General features: G+C 42.8%; 1 protein-coding gene across 4 annotated transcripts in view; it reads right to left on the minus strand.

The window, feature by feature from the left end:
* The window catches only part of LOC128694192 (folliculin-interacting protein 1-like), a 63,677-nt gene extending 38,641 nt beyond the window's left edge, over window positions 1-25,036 (minus strand). The window contains exons 1-4 of one of the 4 annotated variants that reach the window (XM_070093779.1): window positions 24,582-25,036; window positions 18,926-19,293; window positions 3,266-3,441; window positions 157-437 (exon numbers count right to left, since the gene is read on the minus strand). In XM_070093779.1, the coding sequence (XP_069949880.1) occupies window positions 157-437; window positions 3,266-3,441; window positions 18,926-19,293; window positions 24,582-24,627 (871 nt within the window). In that variant the 5' untranslated portion in view covers window positions 24,628-25,036. Of the gene's footprint in view, window positions 1-156; window positions 438-3,265; window positions 3,442-18,925; window positions 20,096-24,581 lie in introns of those variants that run through there. The other 3 variants (XM_070093778.1, XM_070093777.1, XM_070093780.1) reach the window with 3 other exon arrangements.
* Between the last annotated feature and the right edge of the window lie 734 nt (window positions 25,037-25,770).

The raw sequence follows: 25,770 nt of genomic DNA on the forward strand, positions 1-25,770 counted from the left end.
TGAGAATTCTAACACAAATATACCAGAAATCTTGATTAAAAACAAAAAATTCTCCATAAATCTGAATTAAGGAAAATCTTTGACTACCTTGAATTAAATCACTAAAATCTACCTTAAATGTGTATTAACAAAACAGGCGGATGGGCGACACTGTACCTTGCTTGGAGGAAGGCGTGCCCATGGGAGTATTGGGCATGGAGGGTGGCAAGAGGAATGACCCGCAGCCAGACGAGTCAGTCGAGGGCAGGCCACCATATCCAGAGTCGCCCTCGCTGTGTGAGGTGCTGAGGGCAGTCGGCGGGCGGGTTGCCCACCCACTGCTGCCACCACCCACCACCGCCGCTGCCCATGGCACCTCCAGGCCCTCAGGGTGGCAGGCAACATCGCTCCATGAGCTGAGAGAACTACCCAGTGATGAGTCCTCTATACCCTGATCACTGCAACAAACTTTGTGTGTTAGGTACTGCTTTATAAAGTGTAGCTTTATACCTCATATATCCTCTATATAGAGGAGCTTAATAAGACAACTGACTGTACATAGAGGAGCTTTATAATTGAACTGACTGGATATAGAGGAGCTTTATAAGAGAACTGACTGTATACAGAGGAACATTATAAGGGAAATAAGTACAGTATACATAAAGGAGCATTATAAAGGAACCGACTGTATATAGTGGAGTTTTATAACAGAAATGAGCGTACACAGAACAGGTCCGCCATCACAAATCCGGTATCATTGGGACCTGTAGTGTGCTGGATTACTGAGTTTGCCGGATTACAGATGGTTATGTTAAAATACAATTAGAATACAAATTAACCAACTTGACTTACACAAAGTTCATTGAACATCGGCAAAAATTGAACATTTCCGCTACTTTGATCTCAAGGTACTTTTTGTCGTGAAACCAATCGAAATCATATCAATTTCTGTAAAAAATCTTCCATTCAATCAAATGAAATAAAAAAAATGAGAATACAACCATAAAAACCATACAAAAATATACCGCTATGGGCCGCTAATGGCTGAGAAGCGAACTGCCCTATTTATCGTCCTGTTTTTTTTTTATTTTTGGTGTACTTTAAGAAGCATCTTTCCATCATACATTGCCCAAGCTTCAATAAGATAGCCCAACAAACAACTGAGAGAAAAAAATATTTACGAAAAATCGTATATGGCAAGCCCAAGCCAGGTACTGGAAATAAGTCACTGACTTTTTTTGGGGTTATCCCAGGTTCTCTATACATATGCTGCTATGTATGATAATCTATGTAACTGTATTTGTGTATACCTGAATAAAAATACTTACTTCCATTCTGTTGCCTGAGTACAAGAAACTGCCCATTCACATATTTCAACTACCCAATAAAGTGATCAGAAATTGGTAATTTGGCCAATTTCACACAAATTTCAACAGATGCCAATTTCAAAATAGGGTCCAGAATAAACAATGCAGACATTCCTGGCACTAAAATAACATTTTCTCTGTTCATTAGTCATGGCTACAGGCCCCTCTTATATTACTCTTGCTTACCATTTGGAATTTTTATTCACACAAAAAACAGAAGATTTACTGTTATGCAGACTGCTGCATTATTGTAATAATTGTATAAATAATATCAACCCATTCTTGACAGCATATTGGAATTTGGACTGGCAGGCACACACGTATCAGACGTATTTGTTTACTCTTGAACATCACTAAAGAATAGAACATTTCCGGTACATTGAGCTCATTTTCAATTTACTTTTCGTCATGAAAGCAATCAAAATTTTATCTATTTCTGTAATCTATCTTCCATTCTATCAAATGAGACCCAAAAAACAAGAATATAACCATAAAAACCATAGGAAAATATACCGCTATGGGGCCGCTAATGGCTGACAAATGAACTCCGTTATTTATTGTCTGATTTCTTTCATTTTTGGTGTACGTTAAGAAGCATCTTTCCCTCATACATTGCCCAAGTTTCATTAAGATACTCCAACAAACAACTGAGAGAAAAAATAATTATAATAATAATAATAATAATAATAATAATAATAATTTATTTACTACAAGTACATGTACAAGGTATACAGGCGTAGCTGACATCAGTGACATACTACTATATAGAAAGCCCTTTGTTATGCTAAGCATTTCAGGCAAATTAGGTCAGTGTCCCAGGATAAGACCCACACCAGTCCATTAACACCCAGGTACCCATTTACTAATGGGTGAACATAGACAACAGGTGTAAAGAAGCACGCCCAATGTTTCTACCCTGGCTGGGAATCGAATATTTACCAAAAATCATATATGGCTAGCCCAAGCCAGGTACTAGAAATAAGCCACTTTGACTTTTTTTGGGTTATCCTAGGTTCTCTACACATATGCTGCTATGTGTGATAATCTATGTAGAGAAAATATTATTATAATCAAAAGAAGCGCTAAACCGCAAGGGTTATACAGCATATGTAGAGAAAATAGCTTTTTTGTTTTATGGTGCAGTATGAGTGTATATCACAGTTAGTCCTGTGCTATACTCTGTTTTCTCTAATATAAGCCCCCAAGAGAGGGATAGATGAATGGTACTTGTATCCCATATCCTCTTCATACCTCCGTCGAATTGCTTTTCATTATGCCAAATATTATTCATTCTGGAGTACGTATTTAACAAATTTTTATGTTATTTATATTGTTTATTATGTCACTGATCAATTGTGATAGGCAAATAAGCTGTAGTGTTGATATTAGCGTAATAATAAAGCATATTCCCCTGCATCGCGAGACTGAGCTCATGGCAACCGACAGTGGCTTCAAAGCCACGTTTTCTTTTTATGGATAATGTACTGTGTAGGTGCTTTACACAACGAGAAGCATTTCTTTTATTCGTTGGAACCATGGCTAGGACTAAAAGCAGGTAGGTTATAACAATAAATGGAAAAAAAGAAATTGGAATGACTTATGTAGCAAGTAGTGCCACCAAACAGTACCAGCAGGTTGGTGTGGCGACCCTGGAAATTTGAAATTATGCTAGCCAAAATTAGTGCCAAATAACTGATGGAACCAGGTGTCTGATTGCCGGATTTGTGATGGTGGACCTTTAGTAATGAGGGTCAAGTTGCAGCAGTACCTTACAGTAGTAGCAGTACCTACAGTAGTAACAGTACCTTACAGTAGTAGCAGTACCTTACAGTAGTAACAGTACCTTACAGTAGTAACAGTACCTTACAGTAGTAACAGTACCTTGCAGTAGTAACAGTACCTTGCAGTAGTAACAGTACCTTGCAGTTGTAGGTCTGAGGAGATGCGAGGTGGGTGTTGCACTGGTACAAGAGAGCAACACACGTAGGGGAGTGTGCAGGATGTGCAACTTGGTGTATGGTCCTCTGTACGAGAGAGCAACACTACCGAAGACCAGTTCTCCCAGTAGCTTGGTGTCTCCCTCTTGTTGACGGTACTGTAAAGTTATGTTACCAACGTTACAGTGAATGTTACCATTACAGTGAGTGTTAGAGTAGTACAGTTAGTGAGTGTTATAGTGTATGAGCTGGAGCAGTCTATGGGTTACCGCACAAAAATTCTTACACATTCAGTAATAATTTAAAAAAAAATTATAACTGACTCAGAGATGACTAAACACCAGCTGATACTTGCTAGTGACTTCAGCTTAAGTTTATCCAAGAAACTGACCCTCAAGCAGCTGACCCTCAAGCAGCTGACCCTCAAGCAGCTGACCCTCAAGCAGCTGACCCTCAGGTAGATGACTTCACAAACACTGAACAACTGCTTGCTACTACTAAGCCAACAATATTATTAGACAAGTTGCTCACTGCCTGACCATATCTGGACCAATACTATATCCTCACTACAAGCTGGGATAATCACAGAACACCACACACTACTACCCCCATCTTCCTCATGACCAACTTATGTAAACTGCCACAAGACACAAGTAAGACCTCATTTCATCTCCACGATGAGTTATCAGTAAATAACTATTTCAGCATTAGGTGACACTGGCTGCCACAGACAGCCAGCTGACAGCCATGATATTGACAAATGTATCAAAGTTTTTCTTCAAAAAATCCAAAATTTCTACAAAAGACATTGCCCAATCAAAACTAAACAGATCACACCAGACTAAACAGCCCATGACTTACAAATAGCAACCTTAACCCTTTGAGGGTCCAAGCCATAGTTCTATGCCATGAACTCAACTCACTCATAAGCTGTGATAGGTAAATTTGGGCCTAGATATGAGAGACTGGGTCTTTGTGGTAAGTGTGCACCAAACCCTGAAGCACGCAGTGCATCAGAAAATAAGACTGTGACCGTGTTTTTGGATTAAAACAGCACCTTTGCAGTGTATTTTCCTGTGGTTTTTATGGCTGTATTTGTGGTTTCTTGGTCTCATTTGATAGAATGGAAGATATATTACAGAAACAGAGATGATCTTGATTGGCTTTAGTACTCAAAATAGCTAAAAATTGAGCTCAAAGTAGCAGAAATGTTTGATTTTTGCCGATGTTCTAGAGTAAACAAATCATATCACGTGTCCAATACACATCAACTGGTGGGTCTAATATACATTTAGAAATGCACTGATATTATTTATACAATTATTACAATATTGCATAAGAGTAATTCTTCTATTTTTTGGTGTGAATAAAAATTCTTTATGTAAATAAAAAATCAAAAGGGAATTCATGTGTAAATCCTGGAAATGTATCTAATAAACAGAGGAAATGTTATTTTAGTGCCAGGAATGTCTGCATTGTTTATTCTGGACTATTTTGAAATTGGAATATTCTGAACTTTGTGTGAAAATGGCCAAATTTCCAATTTCCAATCACTTTATTAGGTAGTTGAGACAGTTGATTGGTCAGTTTCTTATGCTCAGTCGATAAAATAGAAGTGATACTAGCAAAATAGGTAGTAGGTTGGTAGACAGCAGCCACCCAGGGAGGTACTACTGTCCTGCCAGGTGACTGAAACAAAAACCTGTAACTGTTTTACATGATGGTAGGATTGCTGGCGTCTTTTTTTCTCTCATAAACACGCTGGATAAAAGGTATATCTTGCTACTTCTACTTACACTTAGGTCACACTACACAGGCACGCACATGCATATACAGTGGACCCCCGGTTAACGATATTTTTTCACTCCAGAAGTATGTGCAGGTGCCAGTACTGACCGAATTTGTTCCCATAAGGAATATTGTGAAGTAGATTAGTCCATTTCAGACCCCCAAACATACACGTACAAACGCACTTACATAAATACACTTACATAATTGGTCGCATTCGGAGGTGATCGTTATGCGGGGGTCCACTGTATATATACATACACACATCATGTTCTTGTTTTTTTCTCTTTCTATTGTCCATGGGGAAGTGGAAAAGAATCTTTCCTCCATAAGCCATGCGTGTTGTATGAGGCGACCAAAATGCCGGGAGCAATGTGCTAGTAACCTCTTCTCCTCTACACATTTACTAAAAATGAGAAGAAAAACTTTATAAAACTGGGATGCTTGAATGTGTGTGGATGTAGTGCAGATAAAAAAGAGATGATTGCTGATGTTATGAATAAAAAGAAGTTGGATGTCCTGGCCCTAAGTGAAACAAAGCTGAAGGGGGTAGGCGAGATTCAGTGAGGAGAAATAAATGGGATTAAGTCAGGAGTATCTGAGAGAGTTAGAGCTAAGGAAGGGGTAGTAATAATGTTGAAGGACCAGTCATGGAAGGAAAAGAGGGAATATAAATGTGTAAATTCAAGGATTATGTGGATTAAAATAAGGGTCAGATGTGAAAAGTGGGTCATAATAAGCGTGTATGCACATGGAGAAGAGAGGAGTGTAGAGGAGAGATAGAGATTTTGGGAGATGTTAAGCGAATGTATAGGAACCTTTGAACCAAGTGAGAGAGTAATTGTGGTAGGGGACCTAACTGCTGAAGTAGAAGAAACATTTAGAGAGGGTGTGGTAGGTAAGTTTGGGATGCCAGGTGTAAATGATAATGGGAGCCCTTTGATTGAACTTTGTATAGAAAGGGGTTTAGTTATAGGTAATACATATTTTAAGAAAAAGAGGATAAATAAGTATACAAGATATGATGTAGGGCGTAATGACAGTAGTTTGCTGGACTAAGTATTGGTAGATAAAAGATTGTTGAGTAGATTTCAGGATGTACATGTTTATAGAGGGGCCACAGATATATCAGATCACTTTCTAGTTGTAGCTACAGTGAGAGTAAAAGGTAGATGGGATAAAAGGGAAATAGAAGCAGCAAGTAAGAGAGAGGTGAAGGTGTATAAACTAAAAGAGGAGGCAGTTAGGGTAAGGTAAGATAAGATAAGATAAGATAAGATTTCGTTCGGATTTTTAACCCCGGAGGGTTAGCCACCCAGGATAACCCAAGAAAGTCAGTGCGTCATCGAGGACTGTCTAACTTATTTCCATTGGGGTCCTTAATCTTGTCCCCCAGGATGCGACCCACACCAGTCGACTAACACCCAGGTACCTATTTGCTGCTAGGTGAACAGGACAACAGGTGTAAGGAAACGTGTCGAAATGTTTCCACCCGCCGGGAATCGAACCCGGGCCCTTCGTGTGTGAAGCGGGAGCTTTAGCCACCAGGCCACCGGGTAAGATATAAACAACTATTGGAGGATAGATGGGCTAGTGAGAAAATAGGCAATGGGGTCTAAGATGACTCAAGAAATCGTAATGACACGATTGCAAACAAACCATACCCCCAGCTGGGATTGAACCCGCGGTCATAGTCTCAAAACTGGTCTAGTGGCTAACGCGACGGGCTGGAGTTTTGAGACTATGACCGCGGGTTCAATCCCGGCCGGGGGTATGGTGGGTCTAAGATGTATGAGGTAGGTTTAAGAATGTAGTGTTAGAGTGTTCAGCAGAAGTTTGTGGTTACAGGATAGTGGGTGCGGGAGGGAAGAGGAGCGATTGGTGGAATGATGATGTAAAGAGAGTAGTAAGGGAGAAAAAGTGAGGTTTTTACAAATAAGTGATGCAAGGAGGGAAGAGTATATGGAGAGAAAAAGAGAGGTTAAGAGAGTGGTGAAGCAATCTAAAAAGAGAGCAAATGAGAGGGTGGGTGAGATGTTATCAACAAATTTTGTTGAAAATAAGAAAAAGTTTTGGAGTGAGATTAATAAGTTGAGGAAGCCTAGAGAACAAATGGATTTGACAGTTAAAAATAGGAGAGGAGTTATTAAATGGAGAGTTAGAGGTACTGGGAAGATGGAGGGAATATTTTGAGAAATTGTTAAATGTTGATGAAGATAGGGAAGCTGTGATTTTGTGTATAGGGCAAGGAGGAATAACATCTTGTAGGAGTGAGGAAGAGCCAGTTGTGAGTGTGGGGGAGGTGTGTGAGGCAGTGGGTAGAATGAAAGTGGGTAAGGCAGCTGGGACTGATGGAATAAAGATAGAAATGTTAAAAGCAGGTGGGGATATAGTTTTGGAGTGGTTGGTGCTATTATTTAATAAATGTATGGAAGAGGGAAAGGTACCTAGGGACTGGCAGAGAGCATCAATCAATCAATCAAGTTTATTCTCTACAAAGATTACAATGCAGGGTTTACAGATTTTGGATATTGTGTGGTTTACATGTTTTAAAATACTCATTACAGAGGGAGCCACTGGGACACCTAGCATGGCTAGGTATTTCGGGCAGACTTAGATTAATTCTAACTTTAAATTATTACAGATTATGGTATTAAGGCTAAGTGACTACATTATAGTTTGTGAGTTTAACAATGTGAATGCTTTTGTTTTGGCACAATACATAGTGTCTATATTGAAGTATCATAGGCAAGCTTATGACTAGTTAGGATTCATTATTTTAAGATTAAGATTCGTATTTCTGTGTTTATAGTCAATGGGTGAGTGAGTGTAAGCGTGAACCACCAGGTGGTTTACATGTAGTTAGTTGACGGGGTGTATCAGGGAGATAAGATGTTTTCTAACGGTAGTTTTGAAAGTGATGAATGTGTCTGCAGTTCTAGAGTTTTCAGGTAAGGTGTTCGAGATTTTAGGCCCTTTGACACACATTAAATTTTTGTAAAGGTTTAGTCGGACACGGGGAATGTCATAGAGATGTTTGTGTCTGGTGTTATGCCTATGGGTCCTTTCACAACTATCAAAAAAGCATTTTAGGTCAAGGTTAATATTGGAATTTAAGGTCCTGTAGATGTAGATTGCACAGTAGTAAGTGTGGATGTTCTGAACAGGGAGTAAGTTCAGATCTATGAAGAGTGGGGGGGAGGGTGTTGCCAGGGATGGGATTTAGTGATTATTCTTACTGCAGCTTTTTGTTGGGTTATTATTGGCTTTAGATGTGTTGCTGCAGTTGATCCCCAAGCACAAATAGCATAGGTGAGGTATGGATAAATGAGTGAATAGTATAGTGCGAGAAGGGCAGTTTGTGGCACATAATATCGTATCTTGGAGAGGATCCCCACTGTTTTGGATACTCTTTTTGTTATGTGTTGGATATGGGTGCTGAAATTTAGGTTGCTGTCAAGGTATAGACCTAGGAATTTGCCCTCATTATGTCTGCGTGCATAGTTCCTTTGTATAAAGGCAAAGGGGATAAAAGAGAATGCAAAAATTATAAGGGAATAAGTCTGTTGAGTATACCTGGTAAAGTGTATGGTAGAGTTATTATTGAAAGAATTAAGAATATGACAGAGTAGGATAGCAAATGAACAAGGAAGCTCTAGGAAAGGTAGGGGGTGTGTAGACCAAGTGTTTACAGTTAAAAATATAGGTGAACAGTATTTAGATAAGGGTGAAGAGGTTTTTGTGGCATTTATGGATTTGGAAAAGGCATATGACAGGGTGGATAGGGGGGCAATTTGGCAGATGTTGCAGGTGTATGGTATAGGAGGTAGGTTATTCAAAGCAATGAAGAGTTTTTATGAGGATAGTGAGGCTCAGGTTAGAGTATGTAGGAGAGAGGGAGATTATTTCCCAGTAAAAGTAGGCCTTAGACAAGGATGTGTGATGTCACCATGGTTGTTTAATATATTTATAGATGGGGTTGTAAGAGAAGTGAATGCGAGGGTCTTGGCAAGAGGTGTGGAGTTAAAAGATAAAGAATCAAACACAAAGTGGGAGTTGTCACAGTTGCTATTTGTTGATGACACTGTGCTTTTGGGAGATTCTGAAGAGAAGTTGCAGAGGTTGGTGGATGAATTTGGTAGGGTATGTAAAAGAAGAAAATTAAAAGTGAATATAGGAAAGAGTAAGGTGACGAGGATAACAAAAAGATTAGGTGACGAAAGATTGGAAATCAGATTGGAGGGAGAGAGAGTATGGAGGAGGTGAATGTATTCAGTTATTTAGGAGTGGACGTGTCAGTAGATGGGTCTATGAAGGATGAGGTGCATCATAGAATTGATAAGGGGAAAAGGGTGAGTGGTGCACTTAGGAGACTGTGGAGACAAAGAACTTTGTCCATGAAAGCAAAGAGGGGAATGTATGAGAGTATAGTTTTACCAACACTTGTGTGGGTGTGAAGCATGGGTGATGGCTGTTGCAACGAGGAGGAGGCTGGAGGCAGTGGAGATGTTATGTGTGAGGGCAATGTGTTGTGTGAATATAATGCAGAGAATTCATAGTTTGGAAATTAGGAGAAGGTGTGGGATTACCAAAACTATTATCCAGAGGGCTGAGGAGGGATTGTTGAGGTGGTTCGGACATTTAGAGAGAATGGAACAAGACAGAATGACTTCAAGTGTATAAATCTGTAGTGGAGGGAAGGCGGGGTAGGGGTCAGCCTAGAAGGGTTGGAGGGAAGGGGTAAAGGAAGTTTTGTGTGCGAGGGGCTTGGACTTCCAGCAAGCATGCGTGAGTGTATTTGATAGGAGTGAATGGAGACAAATGGCTTTTAATACTCGACATGCTGTTGGAGTGTGAGCAAAGTAACATTCATGAAAGGATTCAGGGAGACCAGCAGGCTTGACTTGAGTCCTGGAGCTGGGAAGTACAGTGCCTGCACTCTGAAGGAGGGGTGTTAATGTTGCAGTTTAAAAACTGTAGTGTAAAGCACCCTTCTGGCAAGACAGTGATGGAGTGAATGATGATGAAAGTTTTTCTTTTTTGTGCCACCCTGCCTTGGTGGGAATCAGCCAGTGTTAAAAAAAAAAAAAAAAAAAAGCTAGCAAAACAGCTAAGAATTTGGTAGACTGGAATAATGTAATTTGCCTAAAATAGGAGTCAAAGTGGGCAAAATTGCTGATGCATAAATATTGCCGACAGGAAAATTCGCGATACTGTGTGTAATTTTGTCAATTTTCCGCCAGATTTCATACTTTTTGTTTTATTACTTTCAGTAAAAGATTCTCTACCATTTCATAAGAAAAAATAATTTTTTTTTTTAAATTCTCGGACCTTGTAGACAAGGTATGGAACTACGGGACGGACGCTCAGAGGGTTAATATACAAAATAGGCACTCATTGTTGTGCGCATATGTGCATATGCACATTATATATATATATATATATTATTTTTTTTTTTTTTTTTTTTTATTATCACACCGGCCGATTCCCACCAAGGCAGGGTGGCCCGAAAAAGAAAAACTTTCACCATCATTCACTCCATCACTGTCTTGCCAGAAGGGTGCTTTACACTACAGTTTTTAAACTGCAACATTAACACCCCTCCTTCAGAGTGCAGGCACTGTACTTCCCATCTCCAGGACTCAAGTCCGGCCTGCCGGTTTCCCTGAATCCCTTCATAAATGTTACTTTGCTCACACTCCAACAGCACGTCAAGTATTAAAAACCATTTGTCTCCATTCACTCCTATCAAACACGCTCACGCATGCCTGCTGGAAGTCCAAGCCCCTCGCACACAAAACCTCCTTTACCCCCTCCCTCCAACCCTTCCTAGGCCGACCCCTACCCCGCCTTCCTTCCACTACAGACTGATACACTCTTGAAGTCATTCTGTTTCGCTCCATTCTCTCTACATGTCCGAACCACCTCAACAACCCTTCCTCAGCCCTCTGGACAACAGTTTTGGTAATCCCGCACCTCCTCCTAACTTCCAAACTACGAATTCTCTGCATTATATTCACACCACACATTGCCCTCAGACATGACATCTCCACTGCCTCCAGCCTTCTCCTCGCTGCAACATTCATCACCCACGCTTCACACCCATATAAGAGCGTTGGTAAAACTATACTCTCATACATTCCCCTCTTTGCCTCCAAGGACAAAGTTCTTTGTCTCCACAGACTCCTAAGTGCACCACTCACTCTTTTTCCCTCATCAATTCTATGATTCACCTCATCTTTCATAGACCCATCCGCTGACACGTCCACTCCCAAATATCTGAATACGTTCACCTCCTCCATACTCTCTCCCTCCAATCTGATATTCAATCTTTCATCACCTAATCTTTTTGTTATCCTCATAACCTTACTCTTTCCTGTATTCACCTTTAATTTTCTTCTTTTGCACACCCTACCAAATTCATCCACCAATCTCTGCAACTTCTCTTCAGAATCTCCCAAGAGCACAGTGTCATCAGCAAAGAGCAGCTGTGACAACTCCCACTTTGTGTGTGATTCTTTATCTTTTAACTCCACGCCTCTTGCCAAGACCCTCGCATTTACTTCTCTTACAACCCCATCTATAAATATATTAAACAACCACGGTGACATCACACATCCTTGTCTAAGGCCTACTTTTACTGGGAAAAAATTTCCCTCTTTCCTACATACTCTAACTTGAGCCTCACTATCCTCGTAAAAACTCTTCACTGCTTTCAGTAACCTACCTCCTACACCATACACTTGCAACATCTGCCACATTGCCCCCCTATCCACCCTGTCATACGCCTTTTCCAAATCCATAAATGCCACAAAGACCTCTTTAGCCTTATCTAAATACTGTTCACTTATATGTTTCACTGTAAACACCTGGTCCACACACCCCCTACCTTTCCTAAAGCCTCCTTGTTCATCTGCTATCCTATTCTCCGTCTTACTCTTAATTCTTTCAATTATAACTCTACCATACACTTTACCAGGTACACTCAACAGACTTATCCCCCTATAATTTTTGCACTCTCTTTTATCCCCTTTGCCTTTATACAAAGGAACTATGCATGCTCTCTGCCAATCCCTAGGTACCTTACCCTCTTCCATACATTTATTAAATAATTGCACCAACCACTCCAAAACTACATCCCCACCTGCTTTTAACATTTCTATCTTTATCCCATCAATCCCGGCTGCCTTACCCCCTTTCATTTTACCTACTGCCTCACGAACTTCCCCCACACTCACAACTGGCTCTTCCTCACTCCTACAAGATGTTATTCCTCCTTGCCCTATACACGAAATCACAGCTTCCCTATCTTCATCAACATTTAACAATTCCTCAAAATATTCCTTCCATCTTCCCAATACCTCTAACTCTCCATTTAATAACTCTCCTCTCCTATTTTTAACAGACAAATCCATTTGTTCTCTAGGCTTTCTTAACTTGTTAATCTCACTCCAAAACTTTTTCTTATTTTCAACAAAATTTGTTGATAACATCTCACCCACTCTCTCATTTGCTCTCTTTTTACATTGCTTCACCACTCTCTTAACTTCTCTCTTTTTCTCCATATACTCTTCCCTCCTTGCATCACTTCTACTTTGTAAAAATTTCTCATATGCTAACTTTTTCTCCCTTACTACTCTCTTTACATCATCATTCCACCAATCGCTCCTCTTCCCTCCTGCACCCACTTTCCTGTAACCACAAACTTCTGCTGAACACTCTAACACTACATTTTTAAACCTACCCCATACCTCTTCGACCCCATTGCCTATGCTCTCATTAGCCCATCTATCCTCCAATAGCTGTTTATATCTTACCCTAACTGCCTCCTCTTTTAGTTTATAAACCTTTACCTCTCTCTTCCCTGATGCTTCTATTCTCCTTGTATCCCATCTACCTTTTACTCTCAGTGTAGCTACAACTAGAAAGTGATCTGATATATCTGTGGCCCCTCTATAAACATGTACATCCTGAAGTCTACTCAACAGTCTTTTATCTACCAATACATAATCCAACAAACTACTGTCATTTCGCCCTACATCATATCGTGTATACTTATTTATCCTCTTTTTCTTAAAATATGTATTACCTATAACTAAACCCCTTTCTATACAAAGTTCAATCAAAGGGCTCCCATTATCATTTACACCTGGCACCCCAAACTTACCTACCACACCCTCTCTAAAAGTTTCTCCTACTTTAGCATTCAAGTCCCCTACCACAATTACTCTCTCACTTGGTTCAAAGGCTCCTATACATTCACTTAACATCTCCCAAAATCTCTCTCTCTCCTCTGCATTCCTCTCTTCTCCAGGTGCATACACGCTTATTATGACCCACTTCTCGCATCCAACCTTTACTTTAATCCACATAATTCTTGAATTTACACATTCATATTCTCTTTTCTCCTTCCATAACTGATCATTTAACATTACTGCTACCCCTTCCTTTGCTCTAACTCTCTCAGATACTCCAGATTTAATCCCATTTATTTCCCCCCACTGAAACTCTCCTACCCCCTTCAGCTTTGTTTCGCTTAGGGCCAGGACATCCAACTTCTTTTCATTCATAACATCAGCAATCATCTGTTTCTTGTCATCCGCACTACATCCACGCACATTTAAGCAACCCAGTTTTATAAAGTTTTTCTTCTTCTCTTTTTTAGTAATTGTATACAGGAGAAGGGGTTACTAGCCCATTGCTCCCGGCATTTTAGTCGCCTCATACGACACGCATGGCTTACGGAGGAAAGATTCTTTTCCACTTCCCCATGGACAATAGAAGAAATAAAAAAGAACAAGAGCTATTTAGAAAAAGGAGAAAAACCTAGATGTATGTATATATATATATGCATGTGCGTGTCTATGAAGTGTGACCAAAGTGTAAGTAGGAGTAGCAAGATATCCCTGTTATCTTAGCGTGTTTATGAGACAGAAAAAGAAACCAGCAATCCTACCATCATGCAAAACAGTTACAGGTTTTTGTTTCACAGTCATCTGGCAGGACGGTAGTACTTCCCTGGGTGGTTGCTGTCTACCAACCTACTACCTATATATATATATATATATATATATATATATATATATATATATATATATATATATATATACACACACACACACACACACCCTCCTCTCAAACTTCTTGATAGCTACAATAATACACAGACACAAAACTCTTCAACATCCCCAGTGTAATAAAGTTGGTAGAATTACCGACAATATGTAAAGTAAAAGGACACATGTGCAACTAATGTGACATTTTATTGTGGCAATGTTTCGCTCTCCAGGAGCTTTGTCAAGCCGCTTGACAAAGCTCCTGGAGAGCGAAACGTTGCCACAATAAAATGTCACATTAGTTGCACTTGTGTCCTTTTACTTAACATCCCCAGTGTCCAACTCAACCTTTTGCAAAAAACTTGATGCACATAAAAGTCCCTAAGATCTGGAATTCATTAACTGAATCATTTAAAGGTTCCCCCTGTCTGCCAATCAATTTAGAGCTACTGATAAAAATCACCTCATCTCGTAACTAAAGCAACACTGTGCTGTACCAAACATAACCAGCACATCCCACTATCTCTGTTCTTCCAGTTGTCCTTAAACTCCCATAGAAAATTAATTACCCATCCTGTTCCATTATATCTCTACTGAAACTAATTAACTTCCAGTATCTTCATCTCTTCCAATCTTTCCATAAACTGAAGACTGAGTCAATTTGAAACTGCTAAGAAATCCCACTTAACTGAAGATCACTGAATCAGTTTAAAGTATTAATGAATACTGAAAATTATACTATTGTTCACTTAACTACCTCTCATTTAATACATTTAAAACACTACTTGCTAACTCAAGTCTGCATAACCCATGAGCAGAAAGTTCATAGGTTATGCAGAGCACTTCGGCCAAACTTATGCCTTAAGTAAGACTAAAATAATAGCAATAGCTAACTGATTGTTTATATATAGAGACTGTGGGGGTCATAAACAACAATATAGCAACTACGACTACAAGGGAATTTCTAAGAATATTAACATATTTTTAACACATTCATCATGTTAAATTGTAAGGATCACAGGTAATGAGAATAACAATATTAAGTTTTTGTTTCTGGTAGAAAGAACTCTTTAGCACAGTAACATAGTTATCATATTTTACTGATGTTAGGATACATTAGGGCAAGGTGTTTGTATGGTAGTTTGAAAATACTGGTAGATAACGAGGATCTGGACTCATCGGGGAGACAGTGAGGATCTGGACTCATCGGGGAGACAGCGAGGATCTGGACTCATCGGGGAGACAGCGAGGATCTGGACTCATCGGGGAGACAGCGAGGATCTGGACTCATCGGGGAGACAGCGAGGATCTGGACTCATCGGGGAGACAGCGAGGATCTGGACTCATCGGGGAGATAGCGAGGATCTGGACTCATCGGGGAGATAGAGAGGATCTGGACTCATCGGGGAGATAGCGAGGATCTGGACTCATCGGGGAGACAGCGAGGATCTGGACTCATCGGGGAGATAGCGAGGATCTGGACTCATCGGGGAGATAGCGAGGATCTGGACTCATCGGGGAGATAGCGAGGATCTGGACTCATCGGGGAGATAGCGAGGATCTGGACTCATCGGGGAGATAGCGAGGATCTGGACTCATCGGGGAAATAGCGAGGCTCTGGAGTCATCAGGGAGATAGCAAGGCTCTGGACTCATCGGGTAGATAGCGAGGCTCTGGACTCATCGGGTAGATAGCGAGGCTCTGGACTCATCGGGTAGATAGTGAGGCTCTGGGCTTTTCAGATAGATAGCGAGGCTCTGTAGTTATCAGGTAGACAGAGAAGCACTGGAGCTATCAGGTAGACAGAAAAACTCTGGAACTATAAGGTAGACAGAGAAACTCTGGAGCTATCAGGTAGACAGAGAAACTCTGGAGCTATCAGGTAGACAGAGAAACTCTGGATTTATCAGGTAGGGAATGTAAGATTTTGGGTCCTTGTATACACACAGAGTTTTTCCAAGATTAAGTCAGACACAGGGAATGTCAGAGATTTTTGTCTGGTATTATATCTATGAGTTCTGTTGCAACTATCATGAAAGTGTTTCACATTAGGATTGATATTATAATAATAATAATAATAATAATAATAATAATAATAATATATCTTTATTTCTACAAGTACATGTACAAGGTATACAAACCATAGCTGACATCAATGACATACTACTAAATAGAAAGCCGCTTGTTATGCTGAGCATTTCCCGCAAATTAGATCAATTTTGTCCCAGGATGCAACCCACACCAGTCAACTAACACCTAGGTACCCATTATTACTGCTGGGTGAACATAGGCAACCGGTGTAAGGAAACACGCCCAGTGTTTCCACCCCTTTGCCAGGAGAAAAAAAATGGATCCTCACCATGTGAAGCAAAATCTTTTGCCACCAGGCCACGGGGCACCATGGCCGTAGAAATTATTATCCTGTGTATGTAGTATACACAGTAGTATGAGTGAATGTTATGTATAGTAAGTAGGTTTAGGTCTGTGAAGAGTGGTGGAGTGTGTTGTCTGGCAGCAGACAGAAGAGTGGTGGAGTGTGTTGTCTGGCAGCAGACGGAAGAGTGGTGGAGTGTGTTGTCCAGCAGCAGACTGAAGAGTGGTGGAGTGTGTTGTCTGAGAAAAAAAATATTTACCAAAAATCATATATGGCAAGTCCTAGCCAGGTACTGGCACTGCGAGAAGCTGATTGTGCACTACCTGCTGATAAAACATTGCTAATCTGAATTTAACACGGTCATAATTACTGTAATTTATGAATAACTTGCTTCCAAGACGACAAAAACGAGCATGCGAAAGAAAAAAAAAAAAAAGACAATAAGTCGCTGTCAGACTTTCTTGTTATCCCAGAATCTCTACACATATGCTGCTATGTGTGATAATCTATGTAACTGTATTTGTGTATACCTAAATAAACTTAGTTTTATGGTGCATTACGAGTGTATATCACAGTTAGCACATTACTACACTACATTTTCTCTAATACAAGTACCCAGGAGGGGATAAGAGGATGGTACTTTATTCCTTATCCTCGAGTTCACACCGAATGAATGCATGTCTGACCGAGACCAACCACAAGGCGTGGGTCTTTGATAGGTGTACACAAACAGGAAGTGGGGAAAATTGGCGCGTGCAAAAAAATGTGAAAATTGCTGAGGCTGTTTGTTCGGCACCTGATTATGTGTTCGTCACCAGATGCAAAAATCTGGCGAAATTTTTGGTCGTGAACCGATTTGTTCATGTTCGGAAGCGTTCGTGGCCAGAGGTTCCACTGTGGTTATTTACATCAGCTGATTGTCCTGTGGCCTGGTAGGCAACACTCTCGACTCACACACTGAGGGTCCATGGTTCAATCCCGGCAAAGATGTTAACACTGGGCGTTTTTTCCTTACACCTGCTGTCCCATTCACCTAGCAAGTAGGTACCTGGGTGTTAGTTGACTGGTGTGGGTGGCATCCTGGGGGACATGATTTAAGGACCTCATTGGAAATAAGACAGCATGTCCTTCAATAATGCACTGCCTTTCTTAGGCAGTACATCAACCCTCTGGGGTTAAATATCCGAACAAAATCTTATCATACACCTTTGTGCATTGGAGTAACTCTTGCTGTCTTGAGTAATGTTGGGAATGTGTTGGTTTCTAGTGATCTGTTAAATAGTAATGTAATGGTGGACGAGACGACATGAGTCGCTCTCTTCAACAACAGTGGTGGAACTTGATCTAAATTTCCTGGCTTGTTTTTGAATGAATTAATAATCATTTGGGCTCATTTGGTGTAAGATAGAGGGATGTTAGGAAACTTCCATCTAGTAATTACTCGCTCAGGTATTAGCACTTGGAATTTTGTTAATGAGACTTGATCCTTTGGTGGAGAAGGAATCATTTAACTTATTAGTTGTTGTGATGAACTGTGGTTTGTTGAGTTTAGTCAGGACAATATCTCTGGTTTTGGTCAACTTTTGAGAAGCCAGGATTTGGGAGAGAGTTTTCAATCCTGGTTATATCCCAATGTTAACAAGTTGCTGATTTTTTTTTTTGTTATCCTGATGGGTGATTTACGCACGTTACTATGTATGACAATTTATGTAACTATATTTATGTATACCTGTACCTAAATAAACTTATTAACCCTCTTGTTTCAGTGAATCTCTTAGAATAATACAGTTATTTGTACTTCCTTATTAGTTTGGTGAAGACTGACATGTAGTATTTACCGAGTTATTTGGTTATAAAGCCCAGTCTATACAGTTTTTCGTAATGGTACTTCTTACCTATGGATGTAAGGAAGGTGTTCATAAGCCACGGGCAACCTACTGTCTTAGTAGTGATCTGCTTCATTTTTATGCCATAATGTTTGTTGTACAGTCCTGGAGTTTACCTGGAGAGAGTTCCGGGGGTCAACGCCCCCGCGGCCCGGTCTGAGACCAGGCCTCCTGCTGTCATTGTAATTTTTGTCGGAAAATTTCTATCCGTTCATCAACACCTCCGTCAATAATAAATTCTTCGGGCCAGTCGAGTGAACTTAGTGCTGCAGTGAAGTTGTGTAATACATATGCAAAGAGTTCCCTTGATAAAGATATATTAACCTAAACTCATGTGAGTCACAGAAGTGAGACATGATTGATAAAGAATAAAAGTCACAATACCATGACTGGAACAACACAAATACTCAGCACATAGTAGACAAACTTATCAAGAGGTTTCAGTCTAACTTGGACCATTAACTAGTCCAATTCAGACCAAAATATTCTCATAAGTTTGTCTCCTATGAGTGGGTTGACTGGTGTGTGATAGGCTTACCTGGTAGCCATAGCCGTTGCTTATTTCAACAAAGGCATCAGATTTGTAACTGGTGTTGGTTGCAGCGGAGGTCTTAACCCCAAGACAAGGGGTTTTAGTGGTCTGTGTGGCAACGGGTGGCATGCTGCCACTGCCACTGCCTCGAAGGCCGCTGCTCCAGCTGCTCTTGAAGGACATCCTGCTAGACGGTGGTGCCGCCGCTGCCGCTGGGATCTCTGCGACGGGCACTTGCAACACCGTCTTGGAATCGTAGAGCAACTTGCGACCCCGGGAGTCACACTCGCGGAACAAGAGGACTCTGACGCCATCCTTCTGGAGGTTGAACGGGGCCGGAGGTGCTGCCGACTGCTTCTGCGGACTGAAAAACACTGTTAAACAACTATGATCGAAGCTACAATCATCCTCAGTGACGACCCCATCAACTGGCCAGTTTAACGGCAGAGAATTGGCCATGTCTTCTGTACTAGGGTAGACACGGGGCTGGCTTTCCCGCGGGTCTACCAGGGGGACAAGTGGCTTTCTCGCCAGTGTGTGCATCAATGCGTGTCCACTAAAACATGACTGCTTGTACAGCTGGCATAGCCTAGTAGCTAGGGGCAAGAGCACCTCACTAGTACTAGACATACTAGTGCAACTAGTATCATACTGCCCACACATCACACTTGAGTATTTCAAAGATCACACCATACTTTACAACACCTCAGTCATGGACCCACGACCACTTCTCAACCTTCAGTATCATCACACAAGGCCAGGGCCCAGGAGCTATGACTACCCCTGCAGCCACACATACGTGAGTACTAACACCAAATCTAAGTTGGTCCAACCTTGGTCAACTTAAGTCAAGATTTTGGCCCATTCTCGACCATTTCTAAGCCGCCAACTTGAAAACGAATACAGTATAGCCTTCTCAATACAATAATTCATAAGGTATATACACTAGTTTCAAGGTATATACACTGAATATACGGGTGATGGTGATTGCGTATTTAGTGAGATGTGAGATTGTAGTGGTGAGAAGGAGAGGGACTAGTGAGAGACTGAGAGGGACTAGTGAGAGAGGGCATGAGCGAGAGTTGGCAGAGCAGGGGCAAACCCTGGGCAGGCCTGGGGAGTGGGTGGGCAGGCCAAGGTTGAGGATGGGCAGGGTAGGCCAAAGTAGAGGGTGGGCAGGGCAAGGCAGGGGAGGGGGTGGGCTGGCCAGGGAAGAGGGTGAGCAGGTGGGGCACATACCCATGTGACTATACTTGGCAGCTGGGGCAGTTCACATGCACGAGGCCCTCACGTGAGTTGTCAAACATACCCCAAGGTACCTACCCCAGGGTACCTAGTGCCCTACACCCAACCAGCCCAAACTGTCACACAGGTACACCACCTGCTACCACCCCCTACCTAGGTGAATAGTGGGCACAGGTGTTAGGTGCACTGCTCATACCCCTGCCCAGGCTTTAGCCCAGGTCACTTAGGTTGTGGTCCAACATCACTGAGGGTATGGAGCAGGTGTATGTAACTAACACCCAGATACCTACTTGCTCCTACATGAACACTGACAGCAGATATAAGGTGAATAACACAGAGGTACCTACTTACTACTAGGTGAACACTGACAGCAAGAGTAAAGTAACTAACACCCAGGTACCTACTTACTGCTAAGTGAACATTAATATACACCTCAGGGAGGATAAATGCACTTCAGGGGAGGGTATATGTATCCCAAGGGAGGACATATACACCCCAGGGGAGGGTTTATACTCCAGGAGAGGGTATATGCACCCCAGGGAGGGTATGAGGGATATACAACCCAGGGGAGGATATATACATCCTAGGGGATGGTACATGCACTCCAGAGGGGGGAAATTTACACCCCGGGGGAGTGTATATAAACTCGGAGACGGTATATACACTCCAGGAGAGGGGATACACACCCCAGGGAGGATATATACACCCCAGGGAGGGCATGTACACCCTGGAGAGGGTATATATACCCCAGGAGAGAGTATATACACCCCAGGGGAGAGTATATACACCCAGGGGAGTATATACACCCAAGGGAGGGTGTATACACCCCTGGGGAGGGTATACATACCCCTGGGAAGGTGTATACACCCCAGGGTGTATACACTGCAGGGGAGGATACATACACCACAGGGAGGGTATATACACCCCATGGGAGGGTGTATATACACCAGGGGAGGGTGTATACACCCCAGGGGAGGGTGTATACACCCCAGGGGAGGGTGTATATACACCAGGGGAGGGTGTATACACCCCAGGGGAGGGTGTATACACCCCAGGGGAGGGTATATAAATTGCAGGGGAGGGTATATACATCCCAAGGAAGGGTATATACACCCAAGAGGGTATGAGGGATATACATCCCAGGGGAGGGCATATGCATCCTAGGTGAGGATACATGCACTCCAAAGGAGGACGTATACAACCCTCGGGAGGGTATATAAACTCCAGGGGAAGGAATATACACCAAAGGAGAGGGTATATACACCCCAGGAAAGGATATATACACCCCAGGAGAGGGTATATACACCCCAGGAGAGGGTATATACATCCCAGGGGAGGGTATATACACCCCAGAGGAGGGTATATACACCCCAGGGGAGGGTATATACACCCCAGAGAGGGTATATACACCCCAGAGAGGGTATATACACCCCAGAGAGGGTATATACACCCCAGGGAGAGCATATACACCCCTGGGAGGGTATATACACCCCAGGGAGGGTATATATACACCCCAGGGAGGGTATATATACACCCCAAGGAGCGTATATATATACACCCCAGGGAGGGTATATATACACCCCAGGGAGCGTATATATATACACCCCAGGGAGCGTATATATATACACCCCAGGGAGGGTATATATACACCCCAGGGAGGGTATATATACACCCCAGGGAGGGCATGTATACACCCCAGAGGGTATATACACACCCCAGAGGGTATATACACCCCCAGAGGGTATATATACACCCCCCAGAGGGTATATATACACCCCCAGAGGGTATATATACACCCCCAGAGGGTATATATACACCCCCCAGAGGGTATATATACACCCCCAGAGGGTATATATACACCCCCCAGAGGGTATATATACACCCCCAGAGGGTATATATACACCCCCCAGAGGGTATATATACACCCCCCAGAGGGTATATATACACCCCAGAGGGTATATATACACCCCAGAGGGTATATATACACCCCAGAGGGTATATATACACCCCAGAGGGTATATATACACCCCAGAGGGTATATATACACCCCAGAGGGTATATATACACCCCAGAGGGTATATATACACCCCAGAGGGTATATATACACCCCAGAGGGTATATATACACCCCAGAGGGTATATATACACCCTAGAGGGTATCTACACCCCAGGGAGGGTATATACACCTCAGGGAGGGTATATACACCCCAGGGAGGGTATATACACACCAGGGAGGGTATATATACACCCCAGGGAGGGTATATATACACCCCAGGGAGGGTATATACACCCCAGGGAGGGTATATACACCCCCCAGAGGGTATATATACACCCCCCAGAGGGTATATATACACCCCCCAGAGGGTATATATACACCCCCCAGAGGGTATATATACACCCCCCAGAGGGTATATATACACCCCCCAGAGGGTATATATACACCCCCCAGAGGGTATATATACACCCCCCAGAGGGTATATATACACCCCCAGAGGGTATATATACACCCCCCAGAGGGTATATATACACCCCAGAGGGTATATATACACCCCAGAGGGTATATACACACCCCAGGGAGGGTATATATACACCCGAGGGTATATATACACCCCAGGGAGGGTATATACACCCCAGAGAGGGTGTATACACCCCAGGGAGGGTATATACACCTCAGGGAGGGTATATACACCCCAGAGAGGGTATATACACACCAGAGGGTATATACACCCCAGGGAGGGTATATACACCCCAGGGATATATACACCCCAGGGGAGGATATATACACCCCAGGGGAGGATATATACACCCCAGGGGAGGGTATATACACCCCAGGGGAGGGTATATACACCCCAGGGGAGGGTATATACACCCCAGGGGAGGGTATATACACCCCAGGGAGGGTATATACACCCCAGGTAGGGTATATACACCCCAGGTAGGGTATATACACCCCAGGTAGGGTCTATACACCCCAGGTAGGGTATATACACCCCAGGGGAGGATATATACACCCCAGGGAGGGTATATATACTCCAGGGGAGGATATATACACCCCAGGGAGGGCATATACATCCCAGGGGAGGGTATATACACCCCAGGGAGGGTACATACACCCCAGGGAGGGTATATACACCCCAGGGAGGGTATATACAACCCAGGGAGGGTATATACACCCCAGGGAGGGTATATACAACCCAGGGAGGGTATATACAACCCAGGGAGGGTATATACACCCCAGGGGAGGGTATATACACCCCAGGGAAAGGTATATACACCCAAGGGAAAGGTATATGCACCCCAGGGAGGGTATATACACCCCAGGGGAGGATATATACACCCCAGAGGAGGGTATATACACCCCAGGGGAGGGTATATACACCCCAGGGGAGGGTATATATATACCCAGGGGAGGATATATTCACCCCAGGGGAGGGTATATACACCCCAGGGGAAGATATACACACCCCAGGGGAGGGTATATACACCCCAGGGGAAGATATACACACCCCAGGGGAGGGTATATACACCCCAGGGGAGGGTATATACACCCCAGGGGAGGGTATATACACCCCAGGGGAGGGTATATACACCCCACGGGAGGGTATATACACCCCAGGGGAGGGTATATACACCCCACGGGAGGGTATATACACCCCAGGGGAGGGTATATACACCCCATGGGAGGATATATACACCCCAGGGGAGGGTATATACACCCCAGGGGAGGATATATACACCCCAGGGGAGGGTATATACACCCCAGGGGAGGGTATATACACCCCAGGGGAGGGTATATACACCCCAGGGGAGGGTGCATACACCCTAGGGGAGGATATATACACCCCAGGGGAGGATATATACACCCCAGGGGAGGGTATATACACCCTAGGGGAGGATATATACACCCCAGGGGAGGGTATATACACCCCATGGGAGGATATATACACCCCATGGGAGGATATATACACCCCAGGGGAGGGTATATACACCCCAGGGGAGGATATACACCCCAGGGGAGGATATATACACCCCAGGGGAGGATATATACACCCCAGGGGAGGGTATATACACCCCAGGGGAGGGTATATACACCCCAGGGGAGGATATATACACTCCAGGGGAGTATATACACCCCAGGGGAGGATATATACACCCCAGGGGAGGGTATATACACCCCAGGGGAGGATATATACACCCCAGGGGAGGATATATACACCCCAGGGGAGGATATATACACCCCAGGGGAGGATATATACACCCCAGGGGAGGGTATATATACAGCTCACATGACTAAGGTGTCACAATCAGCTGACTTCCCCTGGGTGGCCGCCAAAAACGGCTCTATACACGACAATACACCCAGCTCCTGGGTTGTTTGACCCCAGGGGTGGGTGTAGGACACAGGGTGGTTGTCTCACCTGGGTGTGGCGGCGGCAGGAAGCTTGTGTAGCTTATTAACGTCATTTTTCCTGCGGTTTGAGAACAACTTCTGCCATAACTCCATCACTTGAGCCAAGCACGCTCAGGTAGACTCGCTCCTACAACCGCTCTGATAACAACATTTATTATTGCTGCAGTTTTATGGGCGGGGTAAAACTGTATTGGTTGTGCTGATGCCTGAGTGTAGGGAAGGCAAGTTGGTTTGATCCGAGGGAGGATAACTTGTTCTGCTTCCCCGGATCAAGAACCCCTTCGTCAATATCAATCCAAGTATCATAAAGTTCTCTCAATTTGGATACTTTTTCGGTATTTGCGCCTATTTATTCTCATCTGGTAAAGGAAAAAGTATACAAGATATACTTCGACGTAACTGAGGGGAACATAGGGAAGTGTTCAGGTTGTGAAGGTTGTAATAAGGTTGTTAGAAGCAAGGTGAAGCACAGGTAGCTAATCACTGAGCCTCTAATATTTCCCGGGTAAACATCACGTGCGCTTCCATAACACAAAAATTTAACAGACTTAAATTTTAACGATTTAAGCCAAATATTAACATTTTATATATAAATAACATCCTGAGGGTACATAAACTACTTTATAATGTGCATTAATTTATATTAATGTCAAAAAGTCAGAAAAACTCCAAAAACACTCTTAAATAAATATAAGAGGCTAAATTTCACGAGAATGACATCACAACCAGTATCATGGATGACGTCACAGTGCGTCATCAATGACGTCAGAGTTGTCTCAGACGTCACACAGGTAAGTCTTGGTTCAGAGAGGAGCGCTATACCCGCAAGGAGGGGGGTTAACGGGAAGGCAACAATGAGGCTTGATCCAAGGAAGGGGAGGTTAACTCCACTGCCTGGGATTATGCATCTCTATCTCATACGTAAATTAAGGTAGTTTAACCTTACTCAGCCACCAGTAGATGCTAATTAATTACTGGACCACTATGACATGGTCTTGGATGGTCACTACTGCCTCTCACAACTACTGGACCACTATGACATAAGAACATAAGAACATAAGAAAGGAGGAACACTGCAGCAGGCCTGTTAGCCCATACTAGGCAGGTCCTTACAATTCATCCCACTAACAAACATTTGACCAACCCAATTTTCAATGCCACCCAAGAAATAAGCTCTGATGTGAAAGTCCCACTCA

Source organism: Cherax quadricarinatus, chromosome 43 (genome assembly GCF_038502225.1).
Source record: "Cherax quadricarinatus isolate ZL_2023a chromosome 43, ASM3850222v1, whole genome shotgun sequence".
NCBI lineage: Eukaryota > Metazoa > Arthropoda > Malacostraca > Decapoda > Parastacidae > Cherax > Cherax quadricarinatus.